Source organism: Mustelus asterias, chromosome 27, assembly GCF_964213995.1.
Source record: "Mustelus asterias chromosome 27, sMusAst1.hap1.1, whole genome shotgun sequence".
NCBI lineage: Eukaryota > Metazoa > Chordata > Chondrichthyes > Carcharhiniformes > Triakidae > Mustelus > Mustelus asterias.
Genome location: NC_135827.1, coordinates 33,097,279 through 33,115,551, shown reverse-complemented (window position 1 = coordinate 33,115,551; position 18,273 = coordinate 33,097,279). Strand labels below are relative to the sequence as shown.

Here is an 18,273-nt window from a genome sequence, read left to right as displayed (position 1 = left end):
TTTGGTAGCAAAAGCCACACAAGCTTTCGAGGCTCTGAGCCCCTTCTTCAGGTGAGTGGGAATTCTGTTCACAAACAGAACTTATAAGACACAGACTCAATTTACATGAATAATGGTTGGAATGCGAATACTTACAACTAATCCAGTCTTTAAGAAACAAAACAATGGGAGTGGAGAGAGCATCAAGACAGGCTAAAAAGATGTGTATTGTCTCCAGACAAGACAGCCAGTGAAACTCTGCAGGTCCACGCAACTGTGGGAGTTACAAATAGTGTGACATAAATTCTGATTCTAGGATCGCATGATAGCCAGTTACCTATCCAATCGGCCAACTTTCCCTCTATCCCACACCTCCTTACTTTCATCATAAGCCGACCATGGGGGACCTTATCAAACGCCTTACTAAAATCCATGTATATGACATCAACCGCCCTACCTTCATCAACACACCTAGTTACCTCCTCAAAAAATTCTATCAAATTTGTGAGGCACGATTTGCCCTTCACAAATCCGTGCTGACTATCCCGGATTAATCCGCATCTTTCTAAATGGTCGTAAATCCCATCCCTAAGGACCTTTTCCATCAATTTACCAACCACCGAAGTCAGACTAACCAGTCTATAATTACCAGGGTCATTTCTATTCCCTTTCTTAAACAGAGGAACAACATTTGCCACTCTCCAGTCCTCTGGCACCATCCCCGTGGACAGCGAGGACCCAAAGATCAAAGCCAAAGGCTCTGCAATCTCATCCCTCGCCTCCCAAAGAATCCTAGGATACATTTCATCAGGCCCAGGGGACTTATCGACCTTCAGTTTATTCAAAACTGCCAATACATCCTCCCTCCGAACATCTATTTCCTCCAGCCTATTAGCCTGTAACACCTTCTCTTCCTGAAAAACATGGCCCCTCTCCTTGGTGAACACTGAAGAAAAGTATTCATTCATCACCTCGCCTATCTCTACTGATTCCATACACAAGTTCCCACCACTGTCCTTGACCGGCCCTAACCTCACCCTGGTCATTCTTTTATTCCTCACATAAGAGTAAAAAGCCTTGGGGTTTTCCTTGATCCGACCCGCCAAGGACTTCTCATGTCCCCTCCTAGCTCTCCTCAGCCCCTTTTTCAGCTCATTCCTTGCTAACTTGTAACCCTCAATCGAGCCATCTGAACCTTGTTTCCTCATCCCTACATAAGCTTCCCTCTTCCTTTTCACAAGACATTCCACCTCTTTTGTGAACCACGGTTCCCTCACTCGGCCATTTCCTCCCTGCCTGACAGGGACATACCTATCAAGGACACCCAGTATTTGTTCCTTGAAAAAGTTCCACTTTTCATCAGTGCCTTTCCCTGACAGTTTCTGTTCCCATCTTATGCCCCCTAATTCTTGCCTAATCGCATCATAATTACCTCTCCCCCAATTGTAAGCCTTGCCCTGCCGTCCGGCCCTATCCCCCTCCATTGCAATAACAAAAGACACCGAATTGTGGTCACTATCTCCAAAGTTCTCTCCCACAACCAAATCCGCCGATTTGCTGCACAAAGGCCTTGACCCAGTGCGGAAAGGGTTGGGGAGTGCCCGACGTTGGCATGGCGGGTTGAAGCTGGTGGGTGGGCTATGGGGTCTGTAATGAGGAAGTGGTCTTAAATGGCGACGTGTTGGTTCCATTCCTGCTGCCTCTGTTGTTATTCCGTGGCACGGTGGTCTTAGTCATACAGGCTTACATATAATTTAGTCGTTCACATACAAGGACACTAGCTGTCTCAGACTCTCAAGGTGTCATCATAAAGGCTGGACATCATCCAAAAGGACTTTGTAACGGATCACATGGGTGTGTCAGTCAGTGTGTCATTTACCTTCTTAAACTATGTAACTCTTTCTTTATTTCTTTTATTTTATATCATTGTGGGCCAGTTGTGATGTGACTCTGTGCAGAACCGGTCTCATGTTGGTAACATGGAACTGAAGTGTACAAAGAATCCAGAGCGAAGCTGCGTAAACACTTGTACTGATTGGTACTGTGGGCGCTGGAGATTGATCATAGCGTTGGAGATAACAAAGCAGGCTAGGGAACCTCGAGTGTGACGTTCAAGCGACACCTAGCCGGGGAACATTTGGAGAAAGCATGGAGATGAACAGTGATGTGATTAAAAACCAATTACCATAAAAGCATAAGAAATAGGAACAGGAGTAGGCCATTCAGCCCCTCAAACCTGCTCCGCCATTCAATAAGATCATGGCCAGTCTAACACTCACTAAGTCCACTTTCCTGCCTTTATGTACAAGGTGCTGGTGAGGCCACACCTGGAGTACTGTGTACAGTTTTGGTCTCCTTACTTGAGAAAGGATATACTGGCACTGGAGTGGGTGCGGAGGAGATTCACTAGGTTGATTCCAGAGTTGAGAGGGTTGGCTTATGAGGAGAGACTGAGTAGACTGGGGCTATACTCATTGGAATTCAGAAGAATGAGAGGAGATCTTATAGAAACATATAAGATTATGAAGGGAATAGATAAGATAGAAGCAGGGAAGCTGTTTCCACTGGTGGGTGAAACTAGAACTAGGGGGCATGGCCTCAAAATAAGGGGGAGCAGATTTAGGACTGAGTTGAGGAGGAATTTCTTCACACAAAGGGTTGTGAATCTGTGGAATTCCCTGCCCAGTGAAGCAGTTGAGGCTACCTCATTGAATATTTTTAAGGCAAGGATAGATAGATTTTTGAACAGTAAAGGAATTAAGGGTTATGGTGAGCAGGCAGGTTAGTGGAGCTGAGTCCACAAAAAGATCAGCCATGATCTTATTGAATGGCGGAGCAGGCTCGAGGGGCCAGATGGCCTACTCCTGCTCCTAGTTCTTATGTTCTCTCCGTAACCCTCAATCCCACTACTGATTTAAAACCTATCAATCTCAGCCTTGAAAATGTTCAAAGGCTCAGCCTGGGGTAGAGACTTCCAAAAATTCACCACTCTTTGAAAGAAAAAATTCTTCCTCAAATCTGATTTAAATGAGCGCCCCCTTATTCTGCAGCTGTGCCCTCTGGTCCCACACTCTCCCACGAGTGGAAACATCCTCCCAACATTTACCCTGTCTAACTCCCCAAGAATCTCATCTCTTTCAATCACATCACCTCTCATTCTTCTGAACTCCAAGGAGCACAGACCCAACCTGTTTAATCTTTCCTCACACGGCAGTCCCTCCATACCCGGGATCATCCTAATAAACCTCCTCGGTTTATCAGATACCTTTCCTTAAATAAGGGGGCCGAAACTGTACACAGTATTCTAAATGTGACCTCACTAGTAACTTGTACAGTTGCAGCCACACCTCTTCACTTTAGACTCCCTTGAAATAAAAGCGGGTATTCTATTTGCCTTCCCTATTACCTTCTGCACCTGTATGCTAGCTTCCTAGGTTTCGTGAACAAGGATCCCCAAGTCCCTTTCTGCAGTCTCTCTCCATTTCAATAATAATCTGCCTTCTCATTCTTTCTTCCAAAATGAACACACTCACATTTTTCCACGTTGAATCCCACTTGTCAAATTTCTGCCACAACTTGGATGAGGTTAACCCTCAATATCTCTCCGTAAACTATTCCTATCTTCTTTACAACCTGCTTTCCCTCCCACCTTTGTATCATCTGCAGATTTAGCCACAGTACACTCTGTTCCTTCCTCCAAATCATTACGACGATGACAGGACTGACGTATGAGGTGAGATTGATTCGGTTAGGATTGTATTCGCTGAAGTTTGGAAGAATGAGGCGGGGGGGGTCTCATAGAAACCAATAAAATTCTAACAGGATGAGACAGGATAGATGCATCAATTAATCTAAGAACCTACAGGCCTGCTACAAAAGAGACTGATATAATCCCAGTTTATAATTGTATTTTAAAGTTTATTATTAGTGTAGGCTTACATTAATACTGCAATGAAGTTACTGTGAAAATCCCCTAGTTGCCAAATTCCTGCTCGGGTACTCTGAGGGAGAACTTAGCGCAGCCAATGCATCTAACCAGCATGTCTTTCGGACTGTGGGAGGAAACCGGAGCACCCGGAAGAAAGCCACGCAGACACGGGGAGAATGTGCAGACTCCACACAGACAGTGACCTGAGACGGGAATCGAACCCGGGTCCCTGGGGCTGTGAGGCAGCAGTGCTAACCACTGTGCCACCGTGTCGCCCTTGTTCTTTTGTTTACTTGATGTGCATTTAATCTCGGTGCGTACGATTGTATGAATGAGTCAAACGAGGGGTTACTTTTTAAACCATTGGGGTTAGTGTGGGATAAAGAATAACCTCCTTTAGTTTAAACTCACAAATGGCTTGCTGCTGGATGATATAAATTGGGGCAATCACAATGAGGGCAAGAAAATGCACACACCTCACATCCCAAAATACACTGATCATGGACAGTGAGAAAACACAAATTCTGCCCCTGACAAACAGGACTGGCATTTCCTAATCGGACACCCTCAGCAACCATAGGGTGGCACAGTGGTCAGCACTGCTATCTCACAGCGCCAGAGACCCGGATTCGATTCCTGGCTTGGGTGACTGTGTGGAGTCTCTACATTCTTCCAGTGCCTGCGTGGGTTTCCTCCGGGTGCTCCGGCTTCCTCCCACAGTCCAAAGATGTGCAGGTTTGGTGCGTCGGCCGTGCTAATTCGCCCTCCAGTGTCCCGAGATGTGTAGGTTATAATATTAGCCACGGTAAATGTGTGGGGTTACGAGGATAGCGCAGGGGAGAGAGCCTGGGTAAGATACTCTGTCAGAGAGTCGGTATAGACCTGATGGGTCAAATGGCCTCTTCTGCACTGTAGTGATTCTATAGTTACATGGGTAAGATGGGTATAGAGGGATATGGGCCAAATGTGGGCAATTGGGATTAGCTTAGGGGTTCAAAAAAAAAAGGGTGGCATGGACAAGTTGGGCCGAAGGGCCTGTTTCCATGCTGTAAACCTCTATGATTCTATTCTACACTTTCAGTTCCTCACTATCTCTGAAATTCCAAGCTTAAAACCCTCTATCTTCCCACCACCCTCTCATTTAAGACCCTTGTTATTTGTCGCCAGCCATGTTTGCCCAGCATCCCTAATTGTACCCTCATTGGCTTGGCATCCATGTTCCTCTCCAGCCCTGAAGTGTTGGGGTCGCTACCCAAGTTAAAAGGCACAAGTTGTCATCAGGATCTGCAGCCAAGTCAGGCTGAGTGTGCCTGATTTGCAGCCAGAGTACTTTCGACAGAGTTATGGGGAGGTTGGTTTGCGTGCGATGAAATATCCTGGTGTTTGTTTGGGAGCGGTGGAGGGGGGGGGGGGGGGGGGGGGGGGGGGCTCTCTATGCTCCCAATATTTAGTCAGGGGCTGGAGTGGCTCAAACAGGGAGAGGTGCGGAAGATATCAGCCACTCTCCACCTTGAAACACAGGACCCCAGTAACAAAACATTAGAAGATGATTAGGGATTTGAATTTACAGAAAAAGGTGACGCTCCCTCCCCCACATTATTTGACTCGAGCCTGCATGTAATTTGCAGGTTTAGGTTGCCAAGCAACAGAACGCAGAGGCAACAGTGGCGATGAAGCTGTAGCTTCTTCACGTGGCAGCAATGAGTCAACAACCAGAAACAGATTTCGTCAGGCCAAAAGCACTTCTGCCTTCCGATGTGCAAATCATTTTTCAATAGACTGCTCCGACTTGCTCTGTCAATGATAATTATCTCATTCAATATTTCAGACTGTGGGGAATCAGGAAACTCTCGCAACATGGTCAATGAAATGAACTGAGGAGTCAGCAATCTCCAGTACAGCCAGGCTACAGTTTCAAACCCTTCTCCAGGACTTCAGCAGATAAACTGGTCCTTTAGTGCAACACTGAAGGATTGCTACACCATCTTTCAGATAAGGTATCAACACAAGCCCTGTCTCATGCCCAAATGTACATTATGGACCCATTTGCACAACATGCAGCAGTAGAGAATGTGCTGCAAAGTAATCACTTGTAGAGAAATGCTTGGGGGTGTCCCGAGGAAAAAGTTAAGGCGCTACCTAAATGCAAGTTCTTCCTTCAACTTTGGCTCCTCATCTGCTCTTTCGAACATGAGGTGTCCCAGAACCATAGAATCTTCAGTAATGGGCAGCACGGTGGCACAGTGGTTAGCACTGCTGTCTCACAGCGCCAGACACCCGGGTTCAATTCCTGGCTCGGGTCACTGTCTGTGTGGAGTTTGCACGTTCTCCCCGTGTCTGCGTGGGCTTCCTCCGGGTGTTCCAGTTTCCTCCCACAGTCCCAAGGACGTGCTGGTTAGATGCATTGGCCATGCTAAATTCTCCCTCAGTGTACCCGAACAGGGGCCAGAGTGTGGCGACTAGGGGATTTTCACAGTAACTTCATTTCAGTGTTAATTTAAGCCTACTTATGACTAATAGATCTTGAACTTTGCGAAAGAGGCCATTCGGCCCATCAAGTCTGCACCGACTCTCTGAAAGAGCATCTGACCCTCTCCTCTGCCCTATCCCTGTAACCCCGCACATTGTACCATAACTAATTCACCTGACCTACACATCCTTGGACGCTAAGGAGCAATTTAGCATGGCCAATCTCCCTAACCTGCACACCCTTGAACTGTGGGAGGAGACCAGAGCACCCGGAGGAAACCCATGCAGACATGGGGAGAATGTGCAAACTCCACGCAGACAGCCACCTAAGCCGGGAATCGAACCCGGGTCCCTGGCGCCGTGAGGCAGCAGTGCTAACCACTGTTCCACCGTGCCGTCCTGTCTGTTGGTCTTCAGACCATCTCCTAGCTTTCTCTGGGTTGTGTCATTGCCATGTTAAGCTCAAAGCTCCTACTTCTATTATTTAATCTGGTCCGTGTACATTTACATCATTAAAACAACATCTGACTATATCAACAACAGAAAATGCTGGAAAATCTCAGCAGGTCTGGCAGCATCTGTAGAGGGAGAGTGGAGCCAACATTTGAAGGGTTATCCAGACTCGAAACGTTAGCTCTATTCTCTCTCCACAGATGCTGTCAGAGCTGCTGAGATTTTCCAGCATGTGTTCAGAATCCGGCAATCTTTGCTTTGATCTGATTATATGACATTGAATATTGTAATAAAATGTTATTAACTAAAGCAAATAAAGCCTCAAGATTTTCACACAACATTCAGATTTGATTCACGTTGTTCCGGACAATGTTGACGATCGCAGTCAAATAAACGTGTGATCAAATATGTTTGTTCGTAGCCCAGGGATTATTATCTAATTTATTACCCCAGTTGGCAATAGCAGAGATAACAGACTCAAGCGCAGACTTTATTTTCACTGAGATTAACACAATGGTAAAACCGCAATGAGACTGCTTCCAGCAGTTGTGTATTGACGCTCTTTCTGTCAATACAGATGGTTGCCAAGGAGTAGGTGGTCAGACCTCAGGTTCACCCCTCGGACAATCGTTGCAATGATGCCGGGCACACTTGGCACTGTTGCATTTGCAAGAGTGGACAAATCTTGATGAATTCGAAACACAAAAAGGAGTTCAGTGTTTGGCCATCGCAGACAATGGCTATTGTGCCCTTAAGTTGCCAATTTTCTGCCTTCCCTTCTACCAGCCCCCACCCACGACCCATTCCCCCAGCGCCGAAGATAACCTACAGTTGGTGCAGGAAAATCGAAGGAAATACATTGATGTTCCAAACATTCTGGTTTCAGAACTCCGCACTTGCTGCCAGTGGAACGTCGGATTTCCAAAGACTATACAGAAAGTTCAATTGAATCCAAGCTAACAATACAACAACAACAACTTGCCTTTTTATAGCACCTTTGACTTAGTAAAGGGTCCCGAGCACCTTCACAGAAGTGCTATCAAACAAAATTTGACACTGAGCATCAGTGAGATTATAGTGGCTAGGCCGGGGGGGATTTGAAAAGGATCAGATTTTTTAAACAGTGGCCACTCACTGAATAGCAATTGAACCATAGAAAAGAATCCCAACAGCGCAGGAGGGGGCCATTTGACTCATCGATGCTGCACCGATTCTCAGATACCATCCAGGCCCCAGCCCCATAGCCCCATGTATTTACCCCGCTATTCCTCCCTAACCTACACACCTTGGGACACTGGGGGGCAATCTAGCATGGCCAATCCACCCAACCTGCACATCTTTGGACTGTGGGAGGAAACCCACACAGACATGGGGAGAACGCGCAAACTCCACACAGACAGTCACCCGGGGCCGGAACTGAACCTGGGTCCCTGCCGCGGTGAGGCTGCAGTGCTAACCACTGTGTCACCGTGCCATCGATATTGAACTACTTAGTTGACCCATGAACGATGGGGCACTCATTTCACGGCACAGTGGTGAGCACTGCTGCCTCACAGTGCCAGGGACCCGGGTTCAATTCCGGCCTCGGGTCACTGTCTGTTTGGAGTTTGCACATTCTCCCCATGTATGCATGGGTTTCGTCCGGGCACTCCGGTTTCCTCCCACAGTACAAAGATTTGCGGGTTAGGTCGATTGGCCATGATAAATTGACCCTAGTGTCAGGAAGATTAGCAGGGTAAATATGAGGGGTTATGGGAATAGAGCCTGAGTGGGATGATGGTGCAGACTTGATGGGCCGAATGGCCTCCTTCTGCACTGTAGGGATTCTATGATAGGGCACACATTTCATCCCTTCTAAGTTATAAACATACTTACTGGACAATGCAACAATGTGTTGTTCAGAAGCCAAGAAATCTGTTGCAACACAACACCAGCAAAGAAATAGTTTTCTTGTCGCCTGCTGGTGAGCGACTAAAAATATCTAAACTACCCTCAAGGGCAAGTGAAAAGTGAGCAGCAGCAAAACAGTCCTAATCTGCTGCTGATGCAAGGAAAGACTGAGGAGGTGTGGTTAATATGACACGCTCAGTGAGTCGCCAGTTAGATACCTTCTACAGTGAAGCTGTGGAGATAAGAGTGTGATGGAACACTCCCCACCTGCCTGGATGAGTGCAGCTCCAACAATACTGTATAACCTCAACACCATCCAAGGCAAAGCAGCCCACTTGATTGGCACCTCATCCACCACCTTAACCATTCACTCCCTCCACCAGCACCGCAATGGCAGCAGCACATACCATCTACAAGTAGGCTTCTCCTCCAGCACCTTTCAAACTCTTGATCTCCACCACCTAGAAAGGCAAGGGGCAGCAGGCACATGGGAACACCACCACCTGCAAGCTCCCCTCCGAGCCACTCACCATCCTGACTTGGAAACATATCTCTGCTCCTCCATTCGTTGAGAGCTGCAGGTTTTAGGTGTCCAAATCATCAACAACCTGTCCTGCTCCCCCCCACGCCGACACTATAGTTAAGAAAGCCCACCAACCCCTCTACTTTCTCAGAAGACTAAGGAAATTTGGCATGTCACCAACGACTCTCACCAACTTTTACAGATGCACCATAGAAAGCATTCTTTCTGGATGTATCACAGTTTGGTATGGCTCCTGCTCTGCCCAAGACCGCAAGGAACTACAAAAGGTCGTGAATGTAGCCATCACGCAGACCAACCTCCTATCCATTGACATGGTCTACACTTCCAGCTGTCTCGGAAAAGCAGCCATCATAATCAAGGACCCCACGCACCCGGACATTCTCTCTTCCATCGGGATAAAGATACAAAAGTCTGAGGTCACGTACCAACCAACTCAAGAACAGCTCCTTCCCTGCTGCCACCAGACTTTTGAATGGACCTACCTTGCATTAAGTTGATCTTTCTCTACACCCTAGCTATGACTGTAACACGACAATCTGCATTCTTTCCTTTCCTTCTCTATGAACGGTGTGCTTTGTCTGTATAGCGCGCAAGAAACAATACTTTTCACTGTATGTTAATACATGTGACAATAATAAATCAAATCAAATCTGTCGTTGAAGTCAAAATCCTGGAACTCCCCCCCTAATAGCCCAGGGGGTGTAACTACACCACATGGATTGCAGCGGTTCAAGAAGGCAGCTCACCACCACTTACTCAAGAGCAATTAAGGATGTGACTTGCTGGCACACCCCAAGAACAAACAAATAAAACCCTGTTACCTGTTGACCAGAAGCCCTTGGTGACTAATTCAGTTTATTTTTCCAAAATTGTGCAAGACCTTCAATGTGTGAGAGTACAACTGAGAGCATCCCAGCAGGTGGGGTAGGGATGCTCAATGTATCTCTGCATCTCACAGATCGAGGTGAAGGAGCTCAATGTTGAGAAATCAAAAAATATTGGGATATCTTTTGCCCACTATTTGCCTGAAAAGATTTCCTATCTGGTACAGAATAGGTTAGCACAGAGTAACATTTCCAATGTCTAAGAAAATTGCCTTAATCCCCACTCAACAGTATTTTTACTGCCACCACCATACTTCACACATTCGCTATCAAGGGTGGCACAGTGGTTGGCACTGCTGCCTCTCAGTGCCAGGGACCTGGGTTCAATTCCGGCCTTGGGTCACTGTCTGTGTGGAGTTTGCACGGTCTCCCCACGTCTGCGTGGGTTTCCTCCGGGTGCTCCAGTTTCGTCCCACAGTCCAAAGATGTGTAGGTTAGGTGGATTGGCCGTGGTAAATGTGTGGGGTTACGGGGATAGGGGAGGGGAGAGGGCCTGGCTAAGAAACTCTGTCACAAAGTCGGTGAAGGCTCGATGGGCCGAATGGCCTCCTCTGCACTGTAGGGATTCCATGTGTGTCTTCCTTGTGTGTCTTCTCTCAGTCAGGTTTGGAAATTCCATGTCAGTTAGTTGGTGCAGCTTGTGTTGTGGGCCTGACTGGTGGCGACTGGGTTGAACCTGTCTGAACTCACTGCACCTTCCAGCCTTACAGAGATAACTGCGCTCCTCGAAACTTGGGAACCTGCAGGATATTCTAATGTCCTACAAGGCAAAGAATCAATGCAAGCTCTTGTTATTAGGGATTAACAATCATTCTCAGGCTTGGATTGCTCATAAACTTGATGATCATTGAGCAGCATTTACAATTGGTCAGTCAGTTTGCCCCAGCTTCACCACCCAGGACCAAGAAGGACAAGAGCAGCAGATACAGGGAACTTTTTTAAAATTTGTACATGGGATGTGGGCATTGCTGGCTGGACCAGCATTTGTTGCCCAGCACTGAGGGCATTTAAGAGTCAACTACATTGCTATGGGTCTGGAGTCACATGTAGGCCAGACCAGATAAGGACGGCAGATTTCCTTCCCTAAAGGACATTAGTGAACCAGATGGGTTTTTCTGACAATCAACAATGGTTTCATGGTCATCAGTAGATTCTTAATTCCAGAATTTTATTGAATTCAAATTTCACCATCTAAAAAATAAGTTTATTTATTAGTCACAAGTAGGCTTACATTCATACTGCAATCAAGTTACTGTGAAAACCCCATAGTCGCCACACTCCGGCGCCTGTTCGGATACACTGAGGGAGAATTTAGCATGGCCAATGCATCTAACCTGCACATCTTTGGATTGTGGGAGGAAACCGGAGCACCCAGAGGAAACCCACGCAGACACGGGGAGGATGTGCAGACTCCAAGCCGGGAATCGAACCCGGGTCCCTGGCACTGCGAGGCAGCAGTGCTAACCACTGCGCCATCATGCCACCTATCTGCCTTGGTGGGATTCGAACCCAGGTCTTCAGAGCTTTACCCTGAATCTCTGGATTCCTAGTCCAGTGACAATACCATTACGCCACTGCCTCCCCACCTGTAGATTCCTCTCCAAGCCACACACCATCCTGATTTGGAAATATCTTGGCCATTCCTTCACTGTGACTGGGTCAAAATCCTGGAACTCCCTCCCTAGCAGCAAACAACACGGACTGCAGCGGTTCAAGGTGGCAGCTCATCCCTACCTTCCCAAGGACATTTCAGGATGGGCATTAAACTCTGGCCCAGTCACATCCCAGGAAAGAAGAATAAAAAATAAATTTCAATAAGCCACATGTTTACCTTAGGTAGTCTCAGAGGAGACGGTACCAGGCAGTGAAGGTGTGATCCACAAATCACTTGTACAATAAGAGTTAAACGGATCTCACTTGATAAGAATATTCATGGCGAGGAGTATTTATAGTTGCTAATTTTAGCTTTTGTTTTTCTGTAGAATATCATCTCAGCCCTGAAGCTTCACAGCGAGTTTTGTTTTTCAACGGCCCAGAATTTTGGGGGCATTCTAAATGACCCCAGAAGCACATAGTCCAATGAACTGTGTGCTTAAAAGTGGCTACTTTAACTAGTTAATGTGCTTCTTTACCAATATTTGATAGAAACAGAGCAATAGATGTAGTTCATCGAGCTGCTTCTGGCATTCAGTGAGGTGAGGGTTGATCTTCACCCATCTTCGCTCCATATCCCTGGATTCACTTTCCCAGTGGAACATGCACTGATTCAGTCTTGAAAATTTTAATTGGTACCCAATTAAAGAGCAGCCTTTTAGTAAAGATCATTCTGGATTGCCATTACCCTACGAACAAGCGCTTCTTTATTCCATCCCCGATCTATCTGTAAAGTTAAGGTTAAAGCACTCTTCTTCTGAATATCTCCCCTGATAAGGAAATATCTGAACTGCGGCAACCCTATCAAATTCCCTGATCATTTTAAACAATCAGGCCTCAACTTTCAAAACTCAAGGCAATGCAGGCTAAATTTGTACCACCTACCCGCATAATTTAAGCCCTGGTATATAATCCTAATGATTCGGTACTGTAACCCTTCCATTACTGATGTGCGTAGAAGTGGGTGTGAGTTTTTCACATAGAAATGCCATTGTTGAGCACCCCTGGTTATTTTAACACTGATATTAACCTATTTAAAATAAACCTGATCATCATCCGCAGCATTGCCCATAGTAATTGACAGGCTGATGGGAAGCGTGACAAGACATAAACGTAACAGTGACAGGAAGCATACAGCATATGCACAACATTTAATAACCTAGTTAGAATATTGGACAGATAAATATTAGACACACAGGATTCTTGGAGGCTTGACAGGGTAGATGCTGAGAGGTTGCATCCTCTTGTGGGAGAGTCTTGGACCAGAGGGCATCATCTCAGAATAAGGGGCTGCCCATTTAAGAGCGAGATGAGGAAACATTTCTTCTCCTAGAGGGTAGTGAATCTGTGAGTAGCGCTGTGGCACAGTGGCTAGCACTGCTGTTTCACAGCGCCAGGGACCCGGGTTCAATTCTCAGCTTGGGTGACTGCCTGTGTGGTTTGCACATTCTCCCCGTGTCTGTGTGGGGTTCCTCCGGGTGCTCCAGTTTCTTCCACAGTCCCAAAGACGTGTTGGTTAGGTGCATCGGCCATGCTAGATTCTCCCTCAGTGTTACCCGAACAGATACCGGAGTGTGGCAACTAGGGGATTTTCACAGTAACTTCATTGCGGTGTTAATGTAAGCCTACCTGTGACATGGATAAATAAACTTTTAAAAATTCTTTATCGCAGAGTACTGAAGAGGCTGGGTCGTTAACTATGCCGAGGCTGAGAGAGACAGATTGGTAATCAGTAAGGGAATCAAGGGTTATGGGGATAAGGCAGGGAAGTGGAGTTGAGGATTATCATATCGGATCAGCCATGACCTCATTGAATGGCAGAGCAGACTCTACGGGCCAAATAGTCTACTTCTGCTCGTACATAAAGTATATTTATTAGTCACAAGTAGGCTTACATTAACACTGCAGTGAAGTTATTGTGAAAATCCCCTAGTCGCCACACTCCGGCACCTGTTTGGGTGCACTGATGGAGAATTTAGTACAGCCAATGCACCTAACCTGCACGTCTTTTGGACTATGGGAGGGAACCGGAGCACCTGGAGGAAACCCACGCAGACACGTGAAGAATGTACAGACTCGATGCAGACAGTCACCCAAGCCGTGAATTGAACCCGAGTCCCTGGCGCTGTGAGGCAGCAGTGCTAACCACTGTGCCACCGTGATTGTTAGAATTCACTATTAAGGAGGTTACATATAGCAGATACTTTTATGGTCTAAATGTTTCACATAATATATAATACATTATTTATATATATAAAAATGATCAAATAGATTGTGATGGCCCATTGCTGTCACCAATCGTGCTTCTAAGTCATAGATTTTTCAAGAAGTTGTGCTGAATGAAAGGGACAACAGTCCCTGCGAATGGAGAACTTTCCATTTGTAGTACTCAGTATTAGAATGAAGCATTTATCGGTCAGGAATCAGACACGCATTGAATCTTACTTCTACCCAACAGACTGGTCTAACCAAACCTCAGAAGTTGATTCCTAAGGTTGCAGTGTAACCTTTCCACTCCCCGCACAGACAACCTCACAGTCTGACTGAGTAAGGTTACTTACTCATTGCCAACCAATTGTGGGATTTGGATCCTCAGGAATCAGGAAATGGCTCCTGGCCTCCCAGCGCGATTTATTTAGAAATCGTCCATCCATCAGTCTGGGATGGATTCATACCCGGGGAAAGGAGTACGTTTCCAGCCCAGTGTCTCAGATGGCTAACAGACTTTATAAGTCAGCCATGATCAACACATGCCACGTTGATCTCACGACGTTTATAGTTTAAATCTCCCTGTTCTCCAGGCTGCGAGGAAATCAGGACGTTTACCAGCACGGACCAGAACCCATCCAAAGCCAGTATCACTATCAGGGTGATTCTGGATAAATCAGGAGGCACAAACTACAAACAAGGTGATGGGTTATTAAAGGTCACCACATAAATTAAATTCAGGTATTGTACAAAAGGGACATGATGATGAATATACGATTGTACAGAATATATGCAACTCAAAACAGCACGGTGGCACAGTGGTTAGCACTGCTGCCTCACAGCGCCAGGACCAAGGTTTGATTCCCGGCTTGGGTCACTATCTGTGTGCACACTCTTCCCCGTGTCTGCGTGGGTTTCCTCCGGGTGCTCCGGTTTCCTCCCACAGTCCAAAGGTGTGCAGGTTAGGTGGATCGGCCATGCTAAATCGCCCCTTAATGTCAGGGGGGGCCTAGCAGGGTAAATATGCGGAGTGACGGGGATGGGGCTTGGGTGGGATTGTTGTCGGTGCAGGCTCGATGGCCAAATGGCCTCCTTCTGCACTGTAGGGATTTGATGATTCTAAAACAGGTGCCATTTAACTTAGGGGTAACCAGTTCTTATCCTACACATCACTTACTGATGAATTTTCCATTCATTATTACTCTATGTTCTTTACATTCTTTACAATAGGCAACACATCCATGAAATGTGTACTGATAAGAGTATCTCATCAAAATGCACTCTCAACAGAAGACTTCATAATCTGCAAATAATCAACTTCAAGAGTAATGTACCCGAGAGTCAGGCCTATGTTTCCAGCAGTTTTCTCATTACGATTATATGGTTGCTTAGCAGAAGGTTAAATGCACTGTGTGTTTCTGTTAAGCTGCACAGGTTTAAGAGGGCAGAAATTCCCAGTCTATGCGGAAGGAATTTGCTCTCACTGTCCCTGAGCTAGGGGTGGGAAAAGCTCATCAGGTTTTCTCATGGCTGATTGCCAATTGGTGATCCCTGATGGCAAGACATGTGGGTGGACATGGGGTGAAGGGGCCAACAGGACCAAGCCTGGGGGTAGGGCCTGGGTGGGGTTGTGGTCGGTGCAGACTCGATGGGCCGAATGGCCTCTTTCTGTACTGTAGGGTTTCTATGATTTCTATGATGATGAAGCCTGTTGCCCTCCAGGGCCAAATGCTCATCGTCTCAACTCACCTATGAGGACTTTGGCAAATTACATGGTTGGGTGAGGTCAATGCCCATGGAGCCATCCAAAGTGCAAGACATTCAGGAAAAGGTGGGAGAGGACTGGAGGAAATCCTTGACAGACTAGATGCTGAGAGGTTGCTTCCCCTTGTCAGAGAGTCTAGGACCAGAAGGCAGAATCTCAGAGTACGGGGGTCACCCGTTTAAGACAGAGATGAAGGGGAATTTCTTCTCTCAGGGGGAAGTGAATCTGTGGAATTCTTTACTGCAGAGGGCTGTAGAGGCTGGGTCGCTGAGTAGATTCAAGGCTGAGACAGATTTTTAATCAGTAAGGGAATCAGGGGAAAGGGGGTAAGACGGGAAAGTGGAGTTGAGGATCATCATATCAGATCAGTCATGATCTCATTGAATGGTGGAGCAGACTCAATGGGCCAAATAGCCTACTTCTGCTCCTGCAGCATATGGTCTAAATGTTTCATATGATACATTATGTATATGCATATAAAATAGAAGACAATGTTTCCAACATATGCTGACAAGTTACAAGTTCCAATACTATATTGGCTCTGGACAACTGTCACCAGCCTGCAGAGAGCCTCTATATCATTGGTGTTAAATTCTTGCTGCTCCTGACATGAGTAAACTCTGCAACTTCCAAATTCAAGGATGTCCAATGTTCTATGTTATATTTGCATCTCCAATAGTCAAACGTACTTGTTTCAATAACAACTTGTGCACATCCAGCTACCTCAACACAAGACAATGTCTCAAAGCTCTCCACGTTACACCGGGCACGTCAACGGTCCCTTGGCAAACTTGGACACTGGACCCAGCACAACACAAGCAACTCTGACTGATGGGGAGATTGGTCCAAATGCCAACAGGGCAATTCTGGGGGGGGGGGGGGGGGGAGGGAGAGGGAGAGATCGTCAAAATACTGGAACCCAACTGGACAACCCTGGGGGGAGATGGTCTACATCGTGGAACCCAAATGGACAATTCTGGGGGGATTGATGGTCTACATACTGGATCCCAACTGGACAATTCTGGGGGGAGATGGTCCCCATACTGGAACCCAATTGCACAACCCTGGGGAGAGATGGTCTACATACAGGAACCCAACTGGAAAATTCTGGGGGATGATGGTCTACATACTGGATCTCAACTGGACAATTCTGGGGGATGATGGTCTACATACTGGATCTCAACTGGACAATTCTGGGGGATGATGGTCTACATACTGGATCTCAACTGGACAATTCTGGGGGATGATGGTCTACATACTGGATCTCAACTGGACAATTCTGGGGAGAGATAGTCTACATACTGGAAGCTTGAACCAACTCTGAAGACAGTAACCTACCCCAATGCGACAAGCCTGGTCGTTGAGTGCTTTGATCCACGCTCTTTGCCAGTTATCCCTGAAGGATTTGAAGGAGAACAGGGAGGTGACCAGACGCTTGAGTCCCGACGCCGAGGCGCTGTCCTCCCGGGAGCATCCCAGCTTGAGCAGGCAGCTCCAGAGCCCCAGGCTGGCGGCGGGGATCCGCTGGCTCTGCTGCGGCTGGCGGGCGGGGATGCCGCCGCCTCGGCGTAAAATCCCGAAGGAGTACTGCAGCAGCCAGGTCAACACGGTGGCGATGGAGGCGACAAACAGGAACAGGAGGGCGATCCAGCCGGCTTGGTGCAAGAGAGCCGGGGCAGAGGCGCCGCCGACCAGGCTAAAGAGAGCAGACATCGGCAGAGCCATGGGGTGGGGGCACACACACACAGCGAAGAGCTACTTGGAGAAGGGTCCGGCACATGGGACACACTAGATCCTTCACCCCTGAGGAGCCAGCAGCCCAGCAAAGGGGGATAAAGTCAGCCCTCAGCCAGCCCCAGGCAGTATCCCTCAGCTTGCTCTTTGCTACATTATATCGCCGACAATCGCTACATTCAATTGCAACTTTAGATCTTCAGCCAGGTTTCCCCTTCCTGCATCAGCCCCAGGGAAAGCAGGCTGGCTTGAAAATGCCCCACAATCTGCCACTGTCCATGCTGTCTGGCTGGGCTTGTTGCTGAAATTGCTGGCGTGTCAGTTTCAGCTGATTCCCTCCCCCAGCCCAGGAAGCTGCAGCTCTCAACCTCCCTGCTGGCGATTCAGTCTGCCTCTCCCCTCCGCTGGAAGTTGGGCTCAGTGTTCAGGGTGGGGGGTGAAGCGGTGATGTTTCTCTCTCCCCCCCACCTCTCTCTCTCTCTGCTCCAGAGCTCTGACCGGAATAACAGCAGCTCCGGCCTAGCATTCAGAGCGCGACAGAGACACAGTGCGCAGGACTGAGGGAGTGCAGCAACATGACAAGAGAGGGAGGGAGGGACTGAGAGTGGGAGAGGGGGGGGGAGTGGGAGAGGGGACGGGAGTGGGAGGGGGAGAGGGGACGGGAGTGGGAGGGGGAGAGGGGACGGGAGTGGGAGGGGGAGAGGGGACGGGAGTGGGAGGGGGAGAGGGGACGGGAGTGGGAGGGGGAGAGGGGACGGGAGTGGGA

General features: G+C 47.6%; 1 protein-coding gene across 2 annotated transcripts in view; it reads right to left on the bottom strand.

Annotated features, from left to right (window-relative positions):
• The window catches only part of c2cd2l (c2cd2 like), a 663,422-nt gene extending 645,399 nt beyond the window's left edge, over positions 1–18,023 (bottom strand). For both annotated transcript variants that reach the window (XR_013495585.1, XM_078198971.1), the window contains exon 1: positions 17,112–18,023. Coding sequence is in view for 1 of the 2 variants with exons in the window: in XM_078198971.1 (XP_078055097.1) it covers positions 17,112–17,498 (387 nt within the window). In the remaining variant the exon portion in view is untranslated. The remainder of the gene's footprint in view (positions 1–17,111) is intronic.
• Positions 18,024–18,273: the final 250 nt, after the last annotated feature.